The sequence below is a fragment of the Lissotriton vulgaris genome, chromosome 2_2, assembly GCF_964263255.1.
Source record: "Lissotriton vulgaris chromosome 2_2, aLisVul1.2, whole genome shotgun sequence".
Taxonomy (NCBI): Eukaryota; Metazoa; Chordata; class Amphibia; order Caudata; family Salamandridae; genus Lissotriton; species Lissotriton vulgaris.
Window position 1 is genome coordinate 172,902,715 of NC_141688.1, and position 26,174 is coordinate 172,928,888.

Consider the following 26,174-nt stretch of genomic DNA (forward strand, 5'->3'; position numbering starts at 1 on the left):
CTTGGCAAAAGCAATCCACGCGGAACCGGGAGATTGCTTATCACTCAAACCAGGAGGGTCAGAGTGGGTGCTCCTTTTCACAGGAGCTGGTGCAGATCTGGAGCAACCAGAAAAGCGAGTCGTATTTCAAGTTTCGTCGGCACAGGGGCCACAAGCCAGCTGGCAAGTGACCGGGCCAACGCGTCGAGCGCACACAAGCAGAAGGGTCCCACGCAGCACTCGTCGAGTGTGGAGGGGTGAGCTTTGGTGCAAGTGGAGCTCGGGGCTGGGGCTTCTCAAACCCCGGTGCACAGCTTCGAGGGTCACTCGTGGGCTGCACGTCAGTGTCTCGTGGCCTTTTCAAGATGGCGTGCCCCACGCTTCCGGTCGCCTCCACGGGTCTCAGCTCTGCAGGGACTGTGGATCGGGCAGGTAGAAGGCAGGCAAGCTTGATCTCGTCGATCTCTGTCGCTCGAGTTCCGGCGGGAACTGCAACAAAGCAAGGGTTGAGGGCTGGATGGTGCCTGTTTGCACAGGGTGGTCACTCCTTGACCACAAGGGAGATTCTTCAGTCTTCTCACGTCGTGTAGAAAGTCGAAGGGTCCAGAATTCGTTTCTTATGTTTCTTCAGGATGATCTGAGTTCCATTGGGACTGCTCCCCCTCTTATTCGAATCTCGGGGTTGGACATCCTGCTAGGTCCCCTCCTATGGGTGGGACCCAGGAAGGGGGTGGTTACACCCCTCTCCTTTGATCCTGGCCGCGCTGGGACAGGGGCTGGGAGGCCCCAGAACCGGTTTGGCCGGATTATGCAAGGGGCAGCCTTGTGCTCCCCATGCAGTGTCTGGTTTCTTTGAAACCTCCCTACTCCAATCCACTATCTCCTGTCTGGGGTGGTTTGACACCGCCCTGTGACAGGAAACTCTTTGTCCAGGCCTCCTCTGCCGGGTTTCGGTCAGCAGCAGGAGGCCAGACCCGTGTCTGTGGCAGGGGCATCCATTTTGTGGATCTGAGGCTCATTTTAAATCAACCGCGTTTCAGTAAAGTAACATGTCTTCTCCCTCTAGAAGGGTGGAATGCTACCCCCGTCGCCAGAACTGGCGAGGGGGTAGTATTCCAATTCGTATGACACCTTACACGACATGTTTTGATAAAGCCAACCCAAAGTTGCTATATAACCGCGAGGATTATAAGGCGCTTAAGAGTATATGGTATGGCATTATCCCGGATCAGCTTAGGGAGTTGTTCCCGACAGCTGCAGACAGGCTCAGCTCATGCCAGAGCACCATCTCACATAAAACCACGCACTCTGCCTCCAGGATTGATGAGGCCTTCCATAGGAGTGGCTTACAGGCTATATATGTGTCCAGATATAGGTTTAGATATAGGTATACTATATCTAAGCAAGGGGTGATTACACCCACTTGCCCCAGCTGAGTGATCAGCCAGTTGTGTCAATTTAAGAACCAGCCAGGGGTGGCAAAAGCTATGCTTCAGCCCCTGGTAGGCCTTGGTGGCACCTATGCCCTGAGCACCTATAGTGCTCTGTACAGGGGCTGATAAGGTGACCCAAGCCAATCTAGTTATGCACCTAGGGTACATGGAATCCATTTTACAGAGAGAGCAGATAGCCTGGGGCCCTGATTAGCAGGGAACCAGGCCAACTAAGTCGAAAACCAGCTAAACACAGGGCAAAAAATCTGGGGTAACCATAGTCAGGTAGCCACCTTCCTACATAACCCCCCCCAAACGAAAGGAGATAAGGCTATCCTTGGCCAGGTAAGCCTATATTGCCTGAGTGGCCATATAAGGAAGTACCTGCACTAGCATGGGTACCCCCTGTCTCATGGTCCACTAAGCAGTCCCTCACCCTAGGGGTATTAGAGGGTCTCCACCATAGGGAATCACTACCTTGGGTGTGTTTATGCAAAGTTAAAGGCTGGTTTGGATATGGAGTATTGAAGTGAGGCTCCACTAATTTTGGGCTCAACTTCCTCCAATTATCTTCCACCATGTGGGCCTTTCTTTCTTCAACTGAGTTGCACTGAGCTCTCAGGGTCAACCTCTGGCTACCTAAAGCTGGAGGCTGGGTCCCTCTGTTTGGCTTGCTGGAGGGACAGTTCAGGTTTGGGCCCTTTGGGTCCCTGGTTTGGCTGTGCCCAACAGAATCCATCTGTGGGAGGTCCCTAACTACTTTTAAGGGGGCTCCCTCAGGAGTTTTTAAAGTTTTCACCTTACTAGGGCTACTAGTTTTGGTGCCCCTAATCTGTTGATGGGGGTGCTTTATTTGACAGGGGGCCCTCTGGGTCTCACTGTCCTTCTTGTCCTCTGCAGCCCTGGGCTGACTAAGGCAAGGTAGAGAGGGGCAGGTTACCTGCTCCAGACTGGATCCCACCTGAGAAGGGTCCACTGCCATCAGAGGCTCTGTCAGGCCAGGCCTAACAACCTCTGGGGCAGTTCCTTCATCAGGGGTAAGATCAGTTCCCTGAGGAGGCTGATCCTGTCCTAATGTCTGGTGAGGGGAAGATTTATCTTCCTCCTCCATGCTCTCAGTTTGGGTGGAGTGATCCATCATTTCAGGCTTCACAACAACCGTATCTGTTTGAGTTTGGGCTGTGGCCATCACAGCCCCACCAACCTTTTCAGGAGGAGGCTCAGTTTGGGTTTCTGCTGTTATCATAACAGCTTTGCTATTCTGGTTTGGAAGAGCTTCTGGTAAAGATGGGGCAGAGAGTTGCTCAGCCCTACCAACCCTTTCAGGAAGGACATCTTGAATTGGGGCTATAGCCAGTACAGCCCCACTAACCTTTCCATTGGAATTTACCATTCTAGAATGGATTTTCTGTTCAACCTCAGCCCAGGCTGAGATTTCCAAATCATTACCCAGTAGACAGTCTACAGGCAAGTTTGGTGACACTGCCACTCTCTTTGGGCCAATGACACCTCCCCAGCTGAGACTTACTACTGCCATGGGATGATTTGTTTGGATACCATCAATGTTTGTTACCTGGTATGTGGCACCTGGTAAAAGTTGCTTAGAGGGGACTATACAGTCAGCCACCATGGTGATGCTAGCCCCTGTGTCTCTAAAAGCCTCAACTTTCAAACCATTGATGATGGGTTCTTGTCTATATTTGCTCAAGGTATTTGGGCAAACAGAGAAGTTGGCAAACCCCATGCCAGTCTCATAAACAAGATCATTTGGGGATGGGGACCTGGATAGGCCAGGGTCCCCTTGGGCTCCAAAAGTAAACCCACCCAGATTCCTGGGTGTGCTCCCACTTCCTGGGGGGTTACTGCTGACAGTAACAGGAGGTGTTGGAGCTGGCTTTGGAGGTATGTTTTCTTTATTGCCATTCTTGGGACAACAGCTGTCTGTTTTGTAATGCCCAACCTGTTTACAGGCATGACAATAAGGCTTTTTGTCAGTTGATGAAGTGTCTTGGGACCCACCCCCCTTCTTGGAGTTTTGGGGCCCTGGGGAAGTGTTTTCTTTACTTTTATCCCCACCCTTATCTTGAGGCTTGGTAGACTCCTTCTTCTGGTTATTGTCCTGATTCTTAGGCCTAATCCTGGTTCTGACCCACTTATCTGCCCTCTTTCCCAATTCTTGGGGAGAGGTCAAATCTGAGTCCACCAGGTGCTGGTGTAAGAGCTGGTTCTGACAATTACTTAGGATCTGCTCCCTCATAATCAAATTATACAATCCTGTGAAGTCATGTACTTTGCTGCCATTTAGCCAACCCTCCAGAGCCTTAGTTGCACAATCAACAAAATCAGTCCAGTCCTGAGTCTGTGTCTTCTGGGTATCTCTGAACTTTAACCTGTACTGTTCAGTGGTTAAGCCAAACCCATCTATCAGAACACTCTTCAGGACTTTGTAATTGCTGGCATCCTCATGTCTGACAGTGAGGAGCCTATCTCTCCCTTTCTCTGAAAAGGAGTACCATAAGATTGCTGCCCACTGTTCCTCAGGAACCTGCTGTACCATGCAGGCTCTCTCCAGAGCAGTCATCCATTTGTGGATGTCATCCCCTTCCTGATAGGGGGGCACAATCTTTGTCAGGTTTCTACTATCATAGGACCTGGGTTTCTCTTTAGGAACTTTGCTGCCACCAGTGGCATCTAAGCCACACAATTTTCTTTCTCTTGCTAAAGCAAGTTTAGCTTGAGCCAAGGCTACCTCTTCCCTTTCTATTTGGAGTTGGACAGCCCTCATCCTGGCCCTATGCTCTTTTCTCTGGGAGGAAGTCATCCCTCTTTGAGATTCTCTTGAGGCACTAGAAAGATGAGAGTCCCCTGATGGAGATCTCACCCTCCTGTTGCCTGGGAGAATTTGGTTATGAGATCTGGAGTGGTGCTGGCCCTCTCCATTCTCATGTAGGTCCAAGTTGGCCTGGTTAAGCCTGGCAACCTGTACCTGGTTTCCCCTCTGATCCTGATCTTCAGGCTCTTCTAAATCAGAGCCTTCCTCTTCCTCTTCCTCCTCCTCTTCTTCTTCTGGAAGATTCTCATTCTCAGGGGAGTTTATCCCTTCACCTGTTTCTAAGGGAGCCTGACTCACCTTATCTAGGTCATCCTTTTCTAGGAGAGCTACTAGGGAAGGAATGGTAGGGCCTCTGCCCTTTTTTAGCCCCCTGGCTGTGCACAAGGCACTCAGGTCTTTGTGGCTAAGGTTGTCATATCTGGATGTTGTCCCTATAGGATCAACTATTACAGGAGCAGAGCCTGAGGCTCTACCTGTATCAGACATGACTGCTAGTGAGGTGTAAGTGATGCACTTACCTACACTAAGTGGTTTCCTACTGTACCTTGCTAGTGAGTCGTAGTCAGGGTGTGCTAATCCCTTTAATCTACAACTACTAAGTTCAGTAGAACTTAATATGCTAAGCTTTTGATTTATATGTACCTAGAGGTACTTGATGTGATCTTTCAATTTGATAAAGATTGCAATGGTAAAACAAACAGCAAGCTCAAATCCGCACCGCTGCACACCAATGTGAGAAGTTGGCCTGATATGTAGTGTTTCCAATTCTGGAACCACTGGGTATCAGTCCAAACAAACCCCAAAGATGTCTGGTTGTAAGTCAACCTTGTTAGACAAGCTATCCTAGTGGTAGCATGGACTAAGCAGCCTAAAAGGCTTAACTTAAGAGGTCGTGTTAAGCGAGCTGTTTTACCACATACAATCCTGTAATCAAATGAAAGGACACCACACAAGTATATATTATAAAAATATATGTATTTATTTCTAAATTACTCCCCAGTACTCTTTATGAGGAAAGGGGCACAAGCGTTAAATCAAAAGCACTGTTACACATATAAAGTTGCACAATTATGGATGAGGGCGGGTGGCCACTCAGACCATATATTAAAAAAGTGGTATAAGTAACACTTATCGAACAATGGTTAGGCCTAGGGCCTAGAGATTCGCTGGGAGCAGTCAGGACTAGCAATGATGAAGTCGGGAGTAGCCCACAGGAGACGGGTGCAGCACGGAAAGTGCGGCGCGCACCAATGCACTGTCAATGGTGCGTAAAAGTCAGTTAAAGTGAATTAAAAGATACTTCCGCTGAACCTAGGAACACAAAACTTTAGACACAGACCCTAGAGGTGTGTACCAGTGTATAGACACCGGCGTTGCAATGTTACCTCACCCACAGGCCGTGGGTGCACAGGGTCGAAGTGGCGTCGGGTTCTGTCACGCAGGTTCTTGGTGCTTGAAGCTGTTGCAGCTGCAGGCGCTGTGAAGCAGAAGTGTCCGCGGCGATCCAAGAGTGGATCGAAGTAGAAAAGTACCTGAAAGCAGAGGGGACAGAGTCTGGGTCACTCAGCAGTGACCAGGGTGGAACCAGGACGGAACCAGGCAATGTCGGGCGCAATCAGGCGTTTGTCGATAGGCTTCTCTCCGCTGTCACGTGGGCTCTGGGGCATCTGCGACGTCCAGGAGCAGGTCACGATCTGTCCCACGTAGGCTCTCGCCGTCAGCACCGTCGGCTTCAATATTGCAGCAAACAGCACTTGGCAAAAGCAATCCACGCGGAACCGGGAGATTGCTTATCACTCAAACCAGGAGGGTCAGAGTGGGTGCTCCTTTTCACAGGAGCTGGTGCAGATCTGGAGCAACCAGAAAAGCGAGTCGTATTTCAAGTTTCGTCGGCACAGGGGCCACAAGCCAGCTGGCAAGTGACCGGGCCAACGCGTCGAGCGCACACAAGCAGAAGGGTCCCACGCAGCACTCGTCGAGTGTGGAGGGGTGAGCTTTGGTGCAAGTGGAGCTCGGGGCTGGGGCTTCTCAAACCCTGGTGCACAGCTTCGAGGGTCACTCGTGGGCTGCACGTCAGCGTCTCGTGGCCTTTTCAAGATGGCGTGCCCCACGCTTCCGGTCGCCTCCACGGGTCTCAGCTCTGCAGGGACTGTGGATCGGGCAGGTAGAAGGCAGGCAAGCTTGATCTCGTCGATCTCTGTCGCTCGAGTTCCGGCGGGAACTGCAACAAAGCAAGGGTCGAGGGCTGGATGGTGCCTGTTTGCACAGGGTGGTCACTCCTTGACCACAAGGGAGATTCTTCAGTCTTCTCACGTCGTGTAGAAAGTCGAAGGGTCCAGAATTCGTTTCTTATGTTTCTTCAGGATGATCTGAGTTCCATTGGGACTGCTCCCCCTCTTATTCGAATCTCGGGGGTTGGACATCCTGCTAGGTCCCCTCCTATGGGTGGGACCCAGGAAGGGGGTGGTTACACCCCTCTCCTTTGATCCTGGCCGCGCTGGGACAGGGGCTGGGAGGCCCCAGAACCGGTTTGGCCGGATTATGCAAGGGGCAGCCTTGTGCTCCCCATGCAGTGTCTGGTTTCTTTGAAACCTCCCTACTCCAATCCACTATCTCCTGTCTGGGGTGGTTTGACACCGCCCTGTGACAGGAAACTCTTTGTCCAGGCCTCCTCTGCCGGGTTTCGGTCAGCAGCAGGAGGCCAGACCCGTGTCTGTGGCAGGGGCATCCATTTTGTGGATCTGAGGCTCATTTTAAATCAACCGCGTTTCAGTAAAGTAACATGTCTTCTCCCTCTAGAAGGGTGGAATGCTACCCCCGTCGCCAGAACTGGCGAGGGGGTAGTATTCCAATTCGTATGACACCTTACACAACATGTTTTGATAAAGCCAAACCAAAGTTGCTATATAACCGCGAGGATTATAAGGCGCTTAAGAGTATATGGTATGGCATTATCCCGGATCAGCTTAGGGAGTTGTTCCCGACAGCTGCAGACAGGCTCAGCTCATGCCAGAGCACCATCTCACATAAAACCACGCACTCTGCCTCCAGGATTGATGAGGCCTTCAATAGGAGTGGCTTACAGGCTATATATGTGTCCAGATATAGGTTTAGATATAGGTATACTATATCTAAGCAAGGGGTGATTACACCCACTTGCCCCAGCTGAGTGATCAGCCAGTTGTGTCAATTTAAGAACCAGCCAGGGGTGGCAAAAGCTATGCTTCAGCCCCTGGTAGGCCTTGGTGGCACCTATGCCCTGAGCACCTATAGTGCTCTGTACGGGGGCTGATAAGGTGACCCAAGCCAATCTAGTTATGCACCTAGGGTACATGGAATCCATTTTACAGAGAGAGCAGATAGCCTGGGGCCCTGATTAGCAGGGAACCAGGCCAACTAAGTCGAAAACCAGCTAAACACAGGGCAAAAAATCTGGGGTAACCATAGTCAGGTAGCCACCTTCCTACATGAGGCTAATGGGTTGAAGCTGGTAAGAGGAATAGCACATAAAAAGATGTGCAGTTGCACAAACTGCTTTAATACAAAGGTAAAACTACATTGACAAGAAATAAAATGCTTAAAAACACTAATTAAGTCTATAGCTGCAGTGTTACCCTGGAGGATATAATAGCAATGTTTAAGTAAAGAGTGCATTTAGAAAACAAACAAAGTGTATTTGCACATTGAAAAACAAAATGAACTGCTTATAAACATTATATAAATCTGTCGGTAGAGTGTCACCGTGAAAGATCTAAAAGCAACTTTGTAGTAAAGATTGCATTTGGAAAATAAACAAAGTGAATTAAAAAAGTTCATTGCTACAGTTCACCTGGTTACAGTGTTAGCTCAGAAAAGAGTAACCGCAGAGAAAAACAAGCAGGTGCATGGACTGCTTTAATAAAAAGCAAAAATTGCATTTTGAAAAGAGTGGTAATGCTTTTAAACATTAAATTAGTCCATGGCTACAGTTGCCCTTGAATGATAAAAAAGCAATGTTGTAATAAAGATGGCTTTTGAAAAAGAACAACGTGCTTTTGAACATTAAATAAGTCTAGGGCCACAGTGTGAAAGTGCATCAATCGGAACAGGAGTGGTGGAAGGACATTAATGAAGACATTAATCAGTACTTGGTCCATGCTGTATCAAAGAGGTAAACACATGAAGAGAGGAAGTGAAACCGACGTGCTCTGACCAATTAGAAGCAAGGAAATGAGAGTGACGATGTAGCCAACCAATGGTACCTAATGGGCAGATTTTAACTCCCTGTATGCTTAAGTTAATAATGGATCTTGCAAGCAACAGCACATGTGCTGTCTCAGGCGAGAGCTTATAAGGTGCAATATAAACACCTGGGGTCCTATTACACATTGGTTGCACTTTCCCTGTTTGAAACTTTGTGCACCATAGTCCCTGTTAGAATGGGCAAGCCATTTATTGTCACTTAAGACATGTATTCTTGCAAAGAACACGATCACCTCACAAAGCACAGTGACCAATCAAATACTTATGGTGCCCAATCAATCACATTGCAAGGCACAATAGCTAAACATCGGCTTTCACAAATGCAGCTAAAATGAATGCACTCCAGTTGTGTTCAGAGATGTCTTCCAAGTCATGGAAATGTATGTATGCACATATGTGCATGTGACATAAGGCTGAAGGCAGCAAAACTACCTGGTCTGAGATCAGCATGAAAAATCGTCCGAAGACACACTTAGCCCTCAGACTCCGGCGAGAAAAGAAACCCTAATGAGACAGCGGAGACTGAGGACAGACAGGCTGGCACAAGCAAGTGGGTTTCAATATAGTCTAAACAATGTCTTTTTTCAAGTTGCATCAAAGCAAGCCTCAGCAGACATCCCACTCAGTGCTGCTGACGTTATGCCCCGCGCAGGCGTCAGGGAGCTACTGTCGATATTAGAAGATAAAGGGCAGCAAATCGATGTCTTTACTGGCAAGAGAAGAAGCACAGACACAACCATGACATGGAGGGAAAAGAGAGGGAGGAAGTAAGGAGCTATAGTGGTCAATAAGTAAAGAGTCCCCATGAGACCTACCTCGGGGGGGGGGGGGGGAGGGAGGGGGGGTTTAGGTGTGCCACCTGCACTACTCAGAAAGTTTGCTATAGAATGAGCGGCCAGTATCAAAACTTCTCAGAAAGATTTCTATACATTAAATGGTGTATATATATTACCTAGAGACCCTCTCTGTGGCACGCTGTGTTTCTATCGAACAGTTTTGTTTTTTGTTTATTTTATTGCTTTTCGTTTTTTGTTTGTGGGCGGGGGAGAGGGGGGTTCAGTGGCATTCAAAACCACTAGTAACAATCAATGTGCACACATCCGGTTCTTTGGCTTGGGTTTCACCTTCTTTGCACAGCTTTCCTTCATGGTACTTAACTTTATGTTGCACAACTTGATCTTTCCCCTCTTTCTTTGTTTGAAGTCATATCCTGTCGAAAACTGCTATATTCAGAATGGGGCAGTACAAACATGCCTCAGGCAGACTAGAATATTTGGCGTGGGGCATAGGTAAGTCACATATTCCAGCCCTTTTTGATTGGCCACAATCACAGGGATGGGAGTCTGCAAGAGACAGCCGACCGCCCTCACATTGTATTCTAAAACAGAAAACCTTTTATTGATGCCGCCTGAGTTTAAAGGTACTAAGGTTATTTAAAAAATATATAAGCATAAAAATAAACGGTTTCAGTTTTGGAAAACTTTAGCAAGAGCTGGCAGTTATCCCAGTCACCCAGAAGCTGCAACCCCCAATTCACAAAGGAGAAGTTAATACAAATGGGAATCCTCCCCATTACAAATCACTTGCTACCCCAACTTGTGAGTCATTGGCTGTTGAACGGGTTGTAACCTATATTACGGGCACCAACCATTGATCAGAATACTGTGTTTTTTCCTCTCACAAAAATTATCAATAGGTGTTTGTGCGGGGAACATTTATTTAAAAAAATTCATCTGTGGACTACTTGTAACCCCAATTTGGGCAGAAACTGCTTAATACAGATGAATTTGCACAGCGTAGTACATATATCTACCAAAGACAGAGAGTTATTATAAATATACAAGCAGCCAAGGTATAAATGTGAGTTTAAGGTGTCACTCTATTCTATCACAGAAAGAAGAAAGTCAATATGTCTGCTATGTGTTGTTCTATTCTCAGGGCGTTATGCATATTGATGGTACATCTATTTTAAAGGATTCCCAAGTAGTGAGAATGTAAGGCTTTTGTTTTTTAAGTGTTATCTAGTGAGGCAGGGTGAAATGGGGTGGTTACTATCTGTTCCTTGGGATCCCTCTTGATCCCAGAGAGGAAAGTACCACATAACGACTCTGCATAGTTTAGGCAAACTGGAAATGGCCTGCTTTTTTGTCCATCAAGGTGGGCAAAATAACCAACTGCCCACCTCTACACCAGTGTTGGCCCTGCTTTGTTTTCTGCTTTTATGAGTCTGATCCAGTTTCTCTCTTACATGGATTTGTTATTCAGAAACAGTTGTTCACAGAAGAAGTTCATATTAAACCAGCCTGGTAGGTTTTGTGGCTCAAACACTTTTGCTACCAAATCCCTGCAACAGCATCAGTTGAAATCCGCCATATTGAAAAACCTTGAATTTTTAAAGGTGAGTGCTGTTTTCTAATGTATGCAGTATTTGATACACGGGGAGCAAAACCTGTGGAAATCCCATCTCTTATTTCCTTATTACAGGTGACTTATGATGACTTTAGTCAACTACAATCAAGAAATGCTGCTCAACTATAAAAAGTTACTACATTTGACTTCTAACTTCGCAGTGCGTGCATCCAGTCACCCAGTGCTTAATTTGAGCCGGTAGTTTTAGCAGCCGTGGCCCGTGGAGGGAGTTGCAGTGGGGCAGAGAGGCGGGGCGGGGGAGGGCAGGGCGCGGGGTGCTAAAAACTGGCATATGGATAATTGGAGGTAAGTAAACTATTTAATTAATAAAATGAATTTCGTAGCTTGCGCTGCATTGCATTTTGCAATTTTGCAATTCGTTTTATTAATGAAATTGTTTCCTTATCTCCAATTATCCATATGCCCGTTTTTAGCACCCCCCACCCTCGCCCCGCTTCTCTGCCCCACCGCTACTCCCTCCACGGGCCGCGGCTGAGTTTTAGGTGCTCAGCTTCGGCACTTAATCATCAGTACCTGGGCTTTTCATGAGCATCCGTTAAGGACACATTTATTTATGGTAGGCACGAGGAGATTAAGTGATTTACCCAGAATCATAGGATGCTAAGCCCACACAGAGATTTGAAGTCTGCAGCTCTTGCCTGTACACCACATCCTTTCTACACTTTCATGGTTAGTAGTTGGTTCTGTTTTAGGTGGCGCTAGCATGAGAAATGGGCTGGTGCAAGCTGCCTTCTCACGACAGGCCCTGCACCTATTTCTTTTTTTACAAATGAACCAATGCAATTACCTCTAAGTTTTATACTCTGATAAAGGGTTCATCCTTGAATTCCTCGGTGACTTGCAATATCCTTCTAATGTATCTCAGGGGGTACTTTATCCCATATATATATATTTTGTAGCAGTTGCCTGTTTGTGCGGAGTGGTATCCAGTGGTGTAACATTAGCCCCCACAGCCCACGCGGCCCCCGTATTGAGGGTGGGGCCCCCTCTGGCCTTGTGCATGGGTGGGGGTCCCTAGTCTGAGAGCTTCTGACTGGGGGCTTGGGGGAGGGGATGGGGGCCCTCCATGTACTTTACAGGGGGCCTCCCTCTTGTTTCGTTAGGTCACTGGTGGTATCTGAAGTAGTAGATGGAGCAAGAGAACATGGAATAAGGTATTAGTGGCGGGAAGGATGGTTCCCACTGACACCCTTCCCCGACTGAAGGCCACACTCGTCAGGGGTATTTTGTTTTATTTATTTATTTATAAAGTTTTATATAGCGCGTACAAGACCTCCGAGGCTATGGACACAGGTCAAGTGGGGAAGGTGGACTTAGGCAGAAATGTTTTGGTCAAGAGTCCTTTAACTTCCATTTTGAAACGGACAGTGGAAGGGCTCACTCTGACTTTGGGGGACAACAACCCCTCTCTGACTATAAGTGTAGACAGCGGTGGGGGGAGGGGTAGGAGTACAAGGCACGACAGCCTCTCTGCACAGTCCAGCGTGCGCGTGCCTCAAAGATTTAACATGCCTGCGAACCTCTTGAGGCCTGCAACAGGACGGAGCGGTCTGCTGGCATGTTTATATGTGCAGGCTGTGTTTGCATACGTCCTGTCCTGTCAGTGTGTACACCTCATCCCTCCCTCATCCCCGGACTCCATATCAATGCGCTACTTACAGATCCGTAGAGTTTGCCTCTGTTGGTCATAGCCAGGAACAGGCCGCTCTTGACGCCCAGGACGCTGACCACGCCCCTTTCCACCGGAGAGATTTCTAGAAGACCTGGGGAAATAACAACCACTTGGATTTAATATTGATTGGTCGGAGTCACAGTCCACACTTCACGTTATTGTTTATATACATCTCTTGATTCCACAGTCCTCGTACTTCACAGCGCTATGAATAGCAGATACTGCTGTCCCACGCATGATACTCATTTTATCCACCTCTGGAGGATGACAGGTAGATTCGAGTCTATTAGAAATTAACCCCTGACTTGCTGCTTGAACATGTAGATCTACAGCAGGTGCAGTATTCGACCGAGCTACATTATTCGTTTACATGATGTCAAACTATATACCTTTTAGTCATATCCTACATGCCTCTGCTACCTATACCATGTCTGAGCTATGATTTCGCATGGTCTCTTACAATTACGTGAAATGTTCGAGAAGCAACACCGGCGATTTCGGGAAATGTTCTGTCTCCTAATGCCAGTGTAGCAAAAAATTGTGTGATCCTGGGCAAATATGTATGTTCTTATGATTCAATGTTCATGTCTGTCAAGCTTTAAATTAAAGGGCTACATTTCGGGACTAACAAAGTGGGACATAAACCATGTCCGTTGACAAGAATAAAAGTGACCCTTATTAATATATTACATAACTGAAAAGTGGCCGACATTTGCAAATTGGGCCACTTTGTAAATTGTAAAGAAAACCAGCAAGGTATGGGTGGCTACATGCATTAGTGCTTGCTGTAGACAATGTTTGTGATAGTAGCAGAGACACCAACTGTAACTAGCATTGTTAATGCATCGGTTTTGCCTATGTTACAAATACAAAAACTGTCTTCATCAATCATCCTGTGGGAGAAGGAAAGAGCTTCTTGACAATAGAGGATGTGACACAGTGGTCAGAGCTGCAGGGTCGAGAGCTGGGGATCCTGGTTAGAGTCTCGGTGAGACTTGCAACATCCTGTGATTCTATGCAAATCACGTGATCTCTTCCAGTGATGAATTGTAATATATTTTATGCTGCGATAGGAAAAGGAAAAACGTTATGAAAATATAGTTCCACCAAAGCGGATTTTGCTGTGGGGGAACCGATAAGAGTGCAAACGAGGAACAAGCATTGGTAAATGCAAGAGGATATGCTACGGCCAATAAAAATGGAGGAAAGCTAAGTGGCACAAACCAGCACCAATTCGAAGACAGGACAGAAAAGAAGTGAGATGTAAGTCCCTTTCAAGTTTATATTGAAAACTAGAGATTTCTCAACCACAGTTCGAGCACTGTGCCAGCGACACCTAAAAACCGTCCCAGCAGACCATAAAACAGTTCCACAAACAGTCAAAGAAGCATTTACAATGCAACGGTCTCGCCTTTACAAAAGTTAGAGCTTTTGGCATTGTAAATGACATTTTTATTTGTGTTGGTTTTTAAAACAGATAAAGAAATGGCATTGTCATTTACAATGCCAATAGCTTAATCTCTGCAAATGGGAGACCTATTGGATTTGCACACACACAGAGCCACACACACACACAGAGCCACACACACATAACCCCACGCACATACACAAAGCCTCAAACAGATCCACACACACACAAAGCCTCACACACAGCCACATACACACAGAGCCACAGCCACACACAGCCACACACACACAGAGCCACAGCCACACAGCCACACACAGCCACACACACAGCCACACATGCATACACAGAGCCCCAGAGCATAATTCCAAGAGCCAATGTAGTTTAAAATGTACTTGTGAAGAAGCATCCGAGGCAGAGTCGAGGCGCTGACTGCTCATTTGCTACCGTGTGCTTGGGGGTCCATCACTGGGTGCTGAGGTAAACACCCTGCATCACGAGGCCGCCGCTTTCAAGCACCTTAAAACATGGAGCCCCAAAAACATTGATTTAGCAGGTAATGTGAGTTGCTATGTTTCTTTTGCGTAAAGATTCTTACAGCTGCTCAGCAATCCAGGTCTCATTTTAATGCCAAACAGCTGATCCTATGTCATGGTCTATGTGACATAGGGTTAACAATCGAATGCATAAACACATAATATTCAGTTGTATAATGGTGACGGGTGCTGGTTTCAAGGAAACCCTTCTTTTAAAAACCAACACTGGGACATGGTGAAATATAGTGATTGGCCCAGGATCACATGGTTTGGTCAAGTGGTGAAACAGAGCTGAGACTAGAAAGGAAGCCTAGAACGCACAGTGACATGGCGCTTCCTCTGGTACTTTCTCCACAATCATCCTTCTGAGAGGAAGGCCCCCTGCGCTCAGTAATTGTGAGGATACTGTAATAGTAGCCCCAGTGTTTTCCTTATCTAGATCTGCGCAAAATACAGCACTATGTATTATTCTTAACAAGAACGCAATAAACCGCTCCTGTGAAACTGTTCACGAAGAACATATATCTTGGAAGGAGAGAAAAAGATGCCAAGGAAGACGTAGCAAGAGAAGGACAATGAATAGGCGTAGAAGAATGGCCCAGGGAGATAGCTCAGTTGGGTAATATACCTACTACAGATTGTTGCGTATTCTAGAGACCACAGGTCCTAATCCTAGATAGAAAGCTCAGTGCGTGACTGCACAAACTGCAGAGATGTGCAGTGTAGTGCATGTGTGTTGTAAGTAACCCAGTAGGTCACTGTTTCCAAACTCTGTGGCAAAGCTCAATGGGTTGTTTACCATTCTGTGTATCCAATAGGTAATATGATCCAGCCACAAAGAGAACACTGAGTGAGCTAATATTACACCTCAGGCAGAGATCTGAACATAGCCATAGGTCACATGTTTCAATTACAAGAAGCTCTTTCCTTACCTGCAACAGAATTACAGTGACTATCTCAGCACAAAGTCATACAGTATTGTTTGACCCCATGGTCACCAGGGCGCAGGTGCGTTATCTGGAGGCCAGCGAAGGGCCGCTTGCCTGATCCAACCACATAGCGTATTGACGGTCCACGGACATGCGCTATACTCGGGCCTCAGGACGCCAGCGTCGAGGAGTAGAGCTCACTAGGGTGACAGTGGTCGTGCTTTCACTGTGCGGCAGCCAGGATTCTCCTGTTTGGGGTTTTGGACAACTTGTTGACCACGTGGTGACTTAATGCACAAGGGTGAGAGCAGATACGAAGTGTCCGCTAGAGAAATCCAAAGCCTGGCCAGATCTGACCCAGCCCGGCACGGACAGCCTGCTATTGGCAGTGGCACTGAGAGTGTGAGAGCGAGACAGCTTGCTTCAGGCCATAGAGCTGGACGATGTGGGGCACACGTGCTGCATGTGATGGACTGCCCACGGTCATGGACGCAGCAGCTGAGCATGACAGAGTTACCTGGAGATTATGGTGACGGCGGGTGGGTGGCTCATAAAGAGCCTTCAGTTTGAGGCTGGAGTCGCCGGTACAGCATCAGCACGGCTCCTGGGTGCAGCCAGGGGTGGGTCTCAGTAGCAAAGGCTTGAATACCTGTACTGTACACCCTAGACCTACAACAAAACAAAGGACCCCGAGGTGTAGCGCGATATGCCACCCTGCTGCTTAAGGCACTGATGGAGATGGGCTGGGCGGGGCCGTGACTCCTGGGGGCCTCGAGACTTTCATCGGACAAGGAAACCCATAATTGCGGCGGCGCGCCCCCCGTTTAGAGGGCAGTCCCGAGCTCTGTCCCAGAATACCGGAGCACGGTCACGCGCAGATCACGGATCAAGGCGCATTAACCTTCTGCGCTATCTTGCTGCGGTAGGAACCTGGGAACTGTCGATTACACACACAGCTCTGCAGCAGGCGCATTGACTATCTCAGCTATCGTGGCGGAATTTAAGCCAAGAGCCTGTAAATCAGTCACAAATGGCTGTAGGAGAAGCGTCAACTTTCCAGGCTAGTACACTGGGATTTAAACCTGTGACAAGTAAGCTGCACATAAATCTGTACAGGAGGCACATTCACCCACCGAGCTATCGTCAACTGTGGGCAGTCCAGCTCTGTGCCACGCGTGGGAGGTGACTGGACTGCTGCAGGTGAGGGTGCTTGGCCAGCGCGGTGTCGAGCATTATCCTACCATGCCCTGGCCAATGGAGTCCACGTCTATCATCGCATGCGCACAACTTAACATGTTCTAAAAGCGCTGACCCCGGGGGCGATGGGTGCACAGGGCATGTTTCCAAGGGCATTCCATGAGCTTTTCTATCGGAACGATATCGCAGGCTCAGCTACTACAAGCGCCTAGATGCCAATCTTTCACAGTGTGCTCTCTACCGAATTTATCAACAGCCACTTGCCCGACCAACCCCCACCCCTGTTAGATCAAGCAAACTCGACCGGTTCTTACAACATAACTAGCTCCTGTTTGGTCTGCTCCCTGGCTGACCTGATATCCCACAGGGCGGTGGGGGAGGGGTGTATGCGACAGGACGGTGGAGGCCTGGGACAATGGCGGACTTGGAAACACAAGAGTGGCTGGAGATTGACGATAGAGCCTGGGAGTGAATTGTCTGACCAGTCACGTCCCATCGCTTGTGTCGTTACCCAAATAATTGGAAATAAAAATCAGCTGCTGTAATTTCATTTCCCGATAGCCCCCCCCCTCCTAAGTATACCCGGGACTAGTGGGAAATCAAGATATTTTGCATGAGATTGGTGGTGCCTGCAAAACCATTTGGAAGGCTCGGGACACGAGGTAGCAAAAAGTACATTACAGGAGGAATATACAAACTCAAAAGTTTCAAACCGGCATCCTGGAGCGGCCACGTCCGCTGGTACTAGACGGTACTTATGGAGCTTCGCAAGTAAACTACTGCCCGGGTGCCATCTTCGGAGGAATGACAAAAGGAGCCCTTGGAAAAAATAAAAAATAAACAAACACCCACCGCTGCATGATGGAGAAAAGGTGCGGAGCTTAAAAGAACACAGAAACGCCCACGAATCTTCTCCCACAATGATTGACACATCTCTCTTCCAAAGGCTAGCCTCCCTTTATGGAGATAGCCAATGGAAGAGAGAGGCGGGTTTAAGCCACAGTACTGGAAAACAAAAGATTTCGCCTGCGCGACACTGCTGCGCAGTGAACGCCAGGCGAAACCTAAAAAACAGACTCACACACTGACCTTTCAGACCAGCCCGTCGGGCACTGTCAGACGGCCTTGTGGCCCAGTCCACCTTAGGGATGAACAGAAGAATTAGGTGATATGTCTGCATGTGTGAGAAAACAAATGGATCTTTCTGTGCTGATGTCTCTTTGATTTGTAGCTGGTGTCATTCAGAAACAGATATCTCTGTGTGATTGATTACCTCGAATATACTCACTATGCCTGCAAATGGTGCCGTTATATGTTAGATAACATAAAAAGCCAAAAGACAATAGCATACAGCTACAAAACACATTAGTACAGCATGTCATTCCAGGGCAAGCATGTATACCACCCGTATCAAACAAGGAAACCCTCCCGGGCGATACTGCGCTCTTTACATCTCCAAAATATATCATAACACAACATAGCATATTAACTGACATCTTTACACAGTGCACAGTGTAGCATCAAATAGCATAACAATAAATCATGGAATGCAAAAATGTATAGCCATTTAAAATGACAGCACGGCACGTCGTATTAGTGCGAAATATGTCTTACAATGACTATTGTAACCGTACCATGGTGACATAGTTCTAAAATATCTGATCATAACATGACGTAGCATTACATAAAATTACCACTAAACAGACCGTTATACATAAAAAACAAAACATTGACAATATAAAATATTAGGAGATAACATAAAATACAAATGTGCAAGACCGATCAAATATAACCAGGTAAAGTTACATAGAATTAAAGGACAACAAACCATACAAAGACAACCATGTCAAACATGACATATTGCATCATTCCATTCCTTATTGTTATCATACAACCTAACAAAATATCAAGGGTAAGAAGACTGACCATTCGATAAATGAGAATATACCATATCCTAATGGAATAACGAAGCATTGTATAACGACTACAGCATGCAGCATACTGTATGGAACGTTCTGTTTGCTGCGACAATCCCCGCAGTCAGAGACGTCACACCACCAGGGCTAGGGCGCTCAGAGGAGGGGGGAGGGGAGGGGGGTGACAACGCGTCCGAACACAGGTTTCAGAAGCGGTCCCCAGATGTGCATCGCGCGCACACTTCAGTGCTCTCTGCATCCGAAATAACGCCATGGCCACATCGCTGGCGCGAGCCACTGTGCGTTCCATTCTCGCGAGATCTGGGTCGCGCACTTAAGGCAGGATTTACTGGAGTAAGCACCTGCTGCAGAGATGCATGTGTAACCTGCAGACCATGGTTCGACCGGTACTATCCTATACAAAGTACAACGGCCAGATATGTGCCCTTTCTGTCCTATTTGAAGTAGAGCACTCCTGTGACATGCCAGTACTGTCCTATTAGAAGTAGAGCACTCCTGTGACATGCCAGTACTGTCCTATTAGAAGTAGAGCACTCCTGGGACATGCCAGTACTGTCCTATTAGAAGAAGAGTACGCCAGGGAGATGCCAGTACTGTCCTATTAGAAGCATAGCACTCCTGAGACGTGCCTATACTGTCCTATTAGAGTACTCCTGGGACATGCAGGTACTACCTGCTGGAAGTAGAGTACTCCTGACATGCACCATTATTACCCTGCTGGGAGTATAGGTATGATTACACGTCACTGGGTATGGGCTCCCAAGCAGCAAGGCCAAACCCTGCCTTATGTATGCTACAAAAAAACTGCCAATGCTGCTAATACAAATCAAATTCTCTATTTGTTACCCGCACATACGAATTAAACACTATGTGGGCGAGGTCTACTCTTCATGAGTCAATCTTTTTATTTTTATTTTTCTTTCAAGTTGTCATTTTTTCATTTGTTTTTAGCGGATTTTACACATTTTCAAAAAGAACATTTCAAACAAACATAAGATCGACATACATGTACTTAATCACTATTATACCCCTTTGTATCAATCATACACACTATCTCTAAAGATCTTTATCTATCATACTCCACACACACTCACACTCTAACATTCTAGTAGCAAATTTTTTTGCATGTACACATTATATACAATTTCTGAAAAAACCATAGAGTACAATTTGTCAAATAAATCAATATAATGCAGGTATCATTTGTTTTTCTTATGGTTAAAACATAATAAGGTCTACGCGTTTCAAACTCTCTTTGGTACGGAGTTCTCATCAGGACCGTAAACTCTCTAATTGTCAATCTGGTTGTGAATTCTTTAAATCACCAACAACCGCGACGCTGAACTACTTCTTATATGTGGTTGTACATCTCACATCTTTGAAAATGTTATGCGCCCAAACAATAGTTATATTTTGGGAAGGGGTATGTCCCGGACACTTCCGCAGAGTGCCTATCCTTCGTTCCGCTTCCCGAATGTAACACTCTGCCGCACTACACAGAGCTCCGCATGCAAGGTAGTATGATAGAAAAATGCAGTTCGCAGTAATTGCAAGTTGCGGATGCTTGTCCGCACTGTGCAATCATTGCGAATGGTACCATGCACAGAGCAAGCAGTCCGTGCTTTCTTTTTCTGCCGCTCAAGTAGATTTTGACTCGAGCTGCAGCTTTCTCAACGCGAACGGCAGTCGCGGCTGGTGACATTTGAAAGTGGCGGGGCGTGATGACAGCTGTCGCAGCTTTACAGGGCTCTGTGGTAACACTCATCAGAGAGTCTGCACACCAGACAATGTCTAACCCTCTGCATAACGCCCTAATCCACACCTGGCCACCAACACCTCTCTCTCTCCACAGACTGTCGAAGGGACACGGAGGGAAAGTGAGCATCAAAGGGCACTAGGGCAGGAAACGGAGAGGGGCCTCCCGCTTCATGTGAAAAGGTCGGAAGACATTTCAATACATAATAAAACAGTCATAAGTCAAATAGTCAAGAAACTTTACTACTTACCTTAACTTTCCGGCTTCCCGCCTCCAAGTCCGCTCCGACTCCCGCCGCCGTTCAGTTCTTGAATTCGGAATCGTCATCATGACTCATCAGACTCGTCATGCAGGAAGCCAGGCAGCCTCCCTCCCCTCTGGCTCCACCACAGCACAGCGCTGCAATTGGTTCGGCCGGCTTCCCTAACACCACGTGATTTCTCTGTATGCTGCAGCATACAGAGAACAGGGAGAGTGGGAGGGGTTACCCGAGGGCAGGGGGGAGCGGATTTCCCAGCTGTTATGAATACAGTTAATACTGTCTGTTTGGACAGCCTCTCAGGGTGCCAAACAGACTGTATTTACAACAGTGGGAAAGCAACTCCCCCCTGCCCTCGAGTAACCCCTCCCACTGTCTCGAGCAGGAACTCGAACTTATCCTTTCTCGCCGTGCGAGAAGGCAGAAACAAATGGTAGTTCTCTACTATTTGTTTCTGCCTTCTCGCACGGTGAGAAAGTAGTGGGGCGGCGCCCAAACGCCCCCATGGAGGATCCGCCTCTGGCGAACGGGCTGTTTCTCAACGCGAGCGGTTGTGAGCATATGCGAGTACTCGCAATAAGAAACCTGACCCCACCCCCCGCATTGAGCGGAGTTTTGGGTACACCCCGATATCCGTGTAACGTGGAGTGCGGAATACTCTGCAGACTCCTCGAGCGGAGCGCAGTTCACTGCCCAGGCTTAAATATAGCACCCCTTGTATGTGCCAGTTCTGTCCTATTAGAAGCAAAGCACTCATGAGATGGGCCAGTACTGTCCTGCTGGAAGTATAGCACTCCTGACCAATGTTCACTGTAAGGTGCGTGCACTCTTACCTATCTCACCTCGAGTGCACAGTGTGGTGTTGAATCGCACACCACTGAGTGCAGCAGCAAGTGCCTCCTGCACGTTCTGCATTTCTTTTGTTAAAAGGGCGCAGTTGCGGGGCAGATTGTATGCCTTTGGGAAAATATTCATGTTAATCGCAGCGCCCATCATGTGCTGCAATTAACATAATTACTTTCACACAGGCAAACAATCTGCCCGCTCTGTTAAAGAGTGGTAGTGACAGAATCCGTGGCAAAGGTGGTCATTGGGGGGGCGCCAAATAATATTGTCCGACCAGGCGCCACCAGCACGAAAGCCACCCCTGACTCTATTTGCCACTGCCTGAGTGGCTCCTGGTGGGATATCTCATGGCTCTGGATTGAGTAATTATTGAAAAGGCAAACTGATCTTCACCCTTCCTTGAACGTAGCCTCTGTTCTGTACTAGAAAACAACTCTACTTGATGTTGCATGAAAAATATCACCAAATGAAAATTGTTTCTTCATGCTAGATCTGCACTGTTTTACCTGCTCATGTTAGCCTGTTAGCCTGCATCCTGGGCCCTGTACTTGCAACATGCTCTCCAGTGTTTTAAGGCACATAAAGTGATGATGCAAAATTTCATTCAGAAAACTTTGTAAAAGATAGCACTTAATTTATTGAGGTTTAACAGATCAAAAGAGATCTAACATAAAAAAAACATGTCTCACTTTAACCTCTTTGATGCGTCCAATGGACCCGGCCTTCCAACGTGACGGTGCGCGTGTGCGGAGGACGGCCCGGGGTCGTCTGAACCGCGCAACTGTAATTTTTTTCAACCCGCGGCGAAGAGGATAAAGAAATGTGACAGCAAAGGGTGGATCCAATTGGAATTCATTGTTTCTAGCCCCACATTAAGATGCACCATGTATCTCTAGATCATAATTTAAGAGTAAAACTGACCTCATGTTCAGAGAGTCCAAAATGTGCTAAGTCTCTTTTGGAATTACAGAAATTAATGCCAGTCACATGGAATGAGATTTGTTCCCTCCATGTAAAATGCCACTCACCATAAAATGCCAGAGTGTGCTCTGTCCAAAATGACAAGATAATCTAAATGATGAGTAAACCCAGCTGGAAAGCCATCAGCACTAGGAGTTATGTTGTTAGCCACCAGCATAACTTTTGCATACTGCAAAGTATAGATTAGAGAGTTTTGATTTTTCCCCAGCCAGTCAGTATCCTAATGTTGTAAAAAGCGTTCATTTAGGTTCAAAGCGGTTCTTATTAAAGAGATACCCTAACCATGGTGTTACATTTCAAATTCCGAGTTTGTGCTTCTCCAAATAAAGCACTCTTAAACTATACTGTCTATCAGTATGAATGACATGTCGCGCCTGCACCTTGCAGTCCTCTGCCATATGTAACATTTCTTATACACTGATTTCATACCTATGATTGATTGTCTCTGTTTAATGTGTGTGCAATGCAAAGTACACCCTACACTGGCATGAGCGTGCAGGCCCGGACTGGCCGTTGAGAGGCACCGGGCAATCCCCCGGTGGGCCGCATGGTTGGGGGCCGGTTTTGGGCCCCTGGGTCCGTTTTTGTTACAGGACCGTTATGCTGCAAAAACTGCCCTGTAACAAAAACGGCCGAAAACCGGCCCTGTCACAGAGTGCGGTCGCACCTCTCCCCCCTCCTCCCGGAGGGGGAGAGGGAGGCCGGCCGAGCACTTTGCCAGGGCCGGTTCTGGTTCCCAGTCCAGCCCTGTGAGCGTGGCTATAAACAAATGAAATGCATCTGAGAGAGAGTGGTAATGGAGACTTGGGGGCCACTGTTGAAGGGCAATGACTGGCAGAGTTGGTCATTGGGGGCGTCAGCAAACTTTGCAGCACAGGCCGCCACCAGCTCTAAGGCTGTCCCTGTCGGGCATATTGTGTGCCTCTGAGAAAGTAATCATCTTAATTGCAGCACATGACAGGCGCGGCGATGTACAAGAATACTCGCAATCTGCACTTGATGCTTGTCGCTGCATCCACATGCGCTGTCGGGTACCAGGCGCACATAGCCGTGGCTGCAGCGCACAGAGACCGTACACTGCTGCACACAGAGGAAGAGAATTAGAGGGTACATTGCTCCTGAGATGTACTTATTGGGTCCTGTACAAAATAAAGCCCCCCTGATCTATAGAAGTAGTGTCCCGCTTAACCTATATCATATATCACTTCTGCAACCTATCCGTGCTCACTTATCCAATGTGCATGCCTGAGATGTTCAAAAAGCGGCACTTCCCTCAGGAGTGACGTCCCTTCGATGCACTCATTGGTTAATGTTCATCTCATTCATTCAATAAAGTTTCTTCAACAAGTGTATTCTGTTTTATTTCATATTTCTTTGATGCGCGTTTTTCTTTTATAAGACGTTCAAAGCATTTATTGCAGTTGTGCCCAATGCATTTCGGGCAAGTGCCCTTCATCAGGCGATTTATTAGTCCTGCATTCTAAACTGTCCTTCTCTCTCCATCACCAAAGCGTTGTTCGATAGCACCACTCACACTTACGAACATACATCGACCGCAGCATACCCGAGTGCGATTACTACTACACATACCAGTGCCATGCCTGAGATGTGCCACTACTGTCCTAATCAAAGTATAGCAATGCGGTTGCTCCAGTGCTGTCCTTTTAGAAGGATATCACCTGTGGGACACGGCAGTACTGTCCTATTCGTACTGTACCATTTCTGAGGGGTGCCAGTACTGTCCTATACAAATACAGCATTCTTGAATGTTCCAGTGCAGTGATGTCCTTATCAAATGGCAACACTCCTGAGATGTGTCAGTACTGTCATGTTCTAAATCTGGCATTCCAGGGATGGGCTAGTACTATCCCATTAGAAGAAGAGCGCTTTTTAGACATGCCGGTACTGCCCTGTTAGAAGAATGGTACTGATGCATGCCAGTGCTGTCCTATTTAAAGAACAGCCCCTAAGATGTATCAGTACTGTCCTAGTACTGTCCTATTAAGAGTATAGCATTCTTGGGTTGGGTCAGTACCGCCCTGTTCAATGCATAGCTCTCCAGAGACATACCAGTACTGTCCTATTAGAAATATAGGACTGTTGGGTTGATTTTGACACTTGTCAGAAATGGGACAGTACCAGCACTTCAAGACAGACTATTACACTGCGCATGAGTACCAGCACTTCTCAGACAGACTGCTTATACTGCATAAAACAGTACAAGCAGTTCTCAGACAGACTACTATACACTGCACAAGAGAGTAAACGCACTTCTCAGACAGACTGCTATACTGTGGATGAGACAGTACCAGAACTTCTCAGACAGACTGCTTTACACTGCATTAGACAGTATAAGCACTTCCCAGACAGACTTCTATTCTGTGCATGAGACAGTACCAGCACTTCGCAGACAGACTGCTATACTGTGCATGAGACTGTACTAGCACTTCTCAGACAGACTGCTATACTGTGCATGAGAGAGTACCAGCACTTCTCAGACTGCTATTCTCTGCACGAGACAGTACCAGCACTTCTAGGACAGACTGTTATACTGTGCATGAGACAGTATATGCACTTCTTAGATTGACTGCTTTTCGCTGCACAAGACAGTAGCAGCAATTCCTAAAGAGACTGCTATATTTTGAATGGGGCAGTACAAGCACTTCTCAGACAGACTGACATACTCTGCATGAGATAGTACCAGCACTTCTTAGACAGACTTCTATAGTGTGCATGAGACAGTACCAGCACTTCTCAGACAGACTGCTATAGTGTGCATGGGACAGTACAAGCACTTCTTCTACAGACTGCTATATTCTAAATGAGGCAGTGCCAGCACTTCTCAGACAGACTGCTATATTCTGAATGTGGCAGGACCTTCTTGTCTTAGACAGACCTCTATACGATTAGATAGTACAAGCACTTCTTAGAGAGAGTTTTATACTCTGGATGAGACAGCACCAGCACTTCTTAGACAGACTGCTATCTGCATGAGTCAATCACCGTACTTCTCAGACAGACTGCTTTATTCGGGATAAGACAGCACTAGCACATCACAGATAGACTGCTGCCCTTTCAACTGGACAGTAGCAGCACTTCAAAGGCGTGTATTTGTAGAGCGCACGTTTCCCGATTATTGTCACTTGGCGCTGAATAACAGATGTTTATCTTTATCGACACCTAATTCAAAGGTACCAATTTGATAGACCTAAGAAGAATAAAAGGCCGAGAGGCCCTACCGGATTTCATACATTTCTGAAGTGGTTGGCTTCGTCGATGAGCCGTCGGTACCGGCCTCTCAGACAGGCTGAGATGCTCGAAGGGAGGCGTCCGCCTAAGTGCCAGGACCCAGCATCTTAGCCAGGCGGAGAATGACGTTAGCTGAAGCGTTGTTCCATTTAATATAAACACATGGACATGACGCCCGGGTCTTTGTTGTTCGATGCCTCAGGTGTGCGGTTTCTAACCAGTGATATGTGACAGGGGGGAGGGTCGCCTAAAGCCAGTGTGAGCGAGAGGCAAGGACGTCGGTGGCAGGAGACGACGCGATTACAGATGCCCGCCCTGTGCCGGAGCGGCACGCAGCTCAGGGCGGGGCCTGGGGTAGTATGGTAGAGCACGCCAGCGCACAGAGCTCGCGGCCTGCCTGTGCCAACGGAACCAGAATACGACAGATGGACCCTGCCCAGCATTGGACTGATCCCCGGTGTGTGGCACAATAAAAACACCCATAGTCAGC

General features: G+C 47.4%; 1 protein-coding gene across 1 annotated transcript in view; it reads right to left on the reverse strand.

Annotated features, from left to right (window-relative positions):
• The window catches only part of LOC147729193 (fibroblast growth factor 4B-like), a 42,319-nt gene that overhangs the window by 14,054 nt on the left and 2,091 nt on the right, over window positions 1-26,174 (reverse strand). Inside the window, exon 2 of the mRNA XM_086959883.1 lies at window positions 12,577-12,680. Coding sequence (XP_086816009.1) covers window positions 12,577-12,680 — 104 coding nt within the window. The remainder of the gene's footprint in view (window positions 1-12,576; window positions 12,681-26,174) is intronic.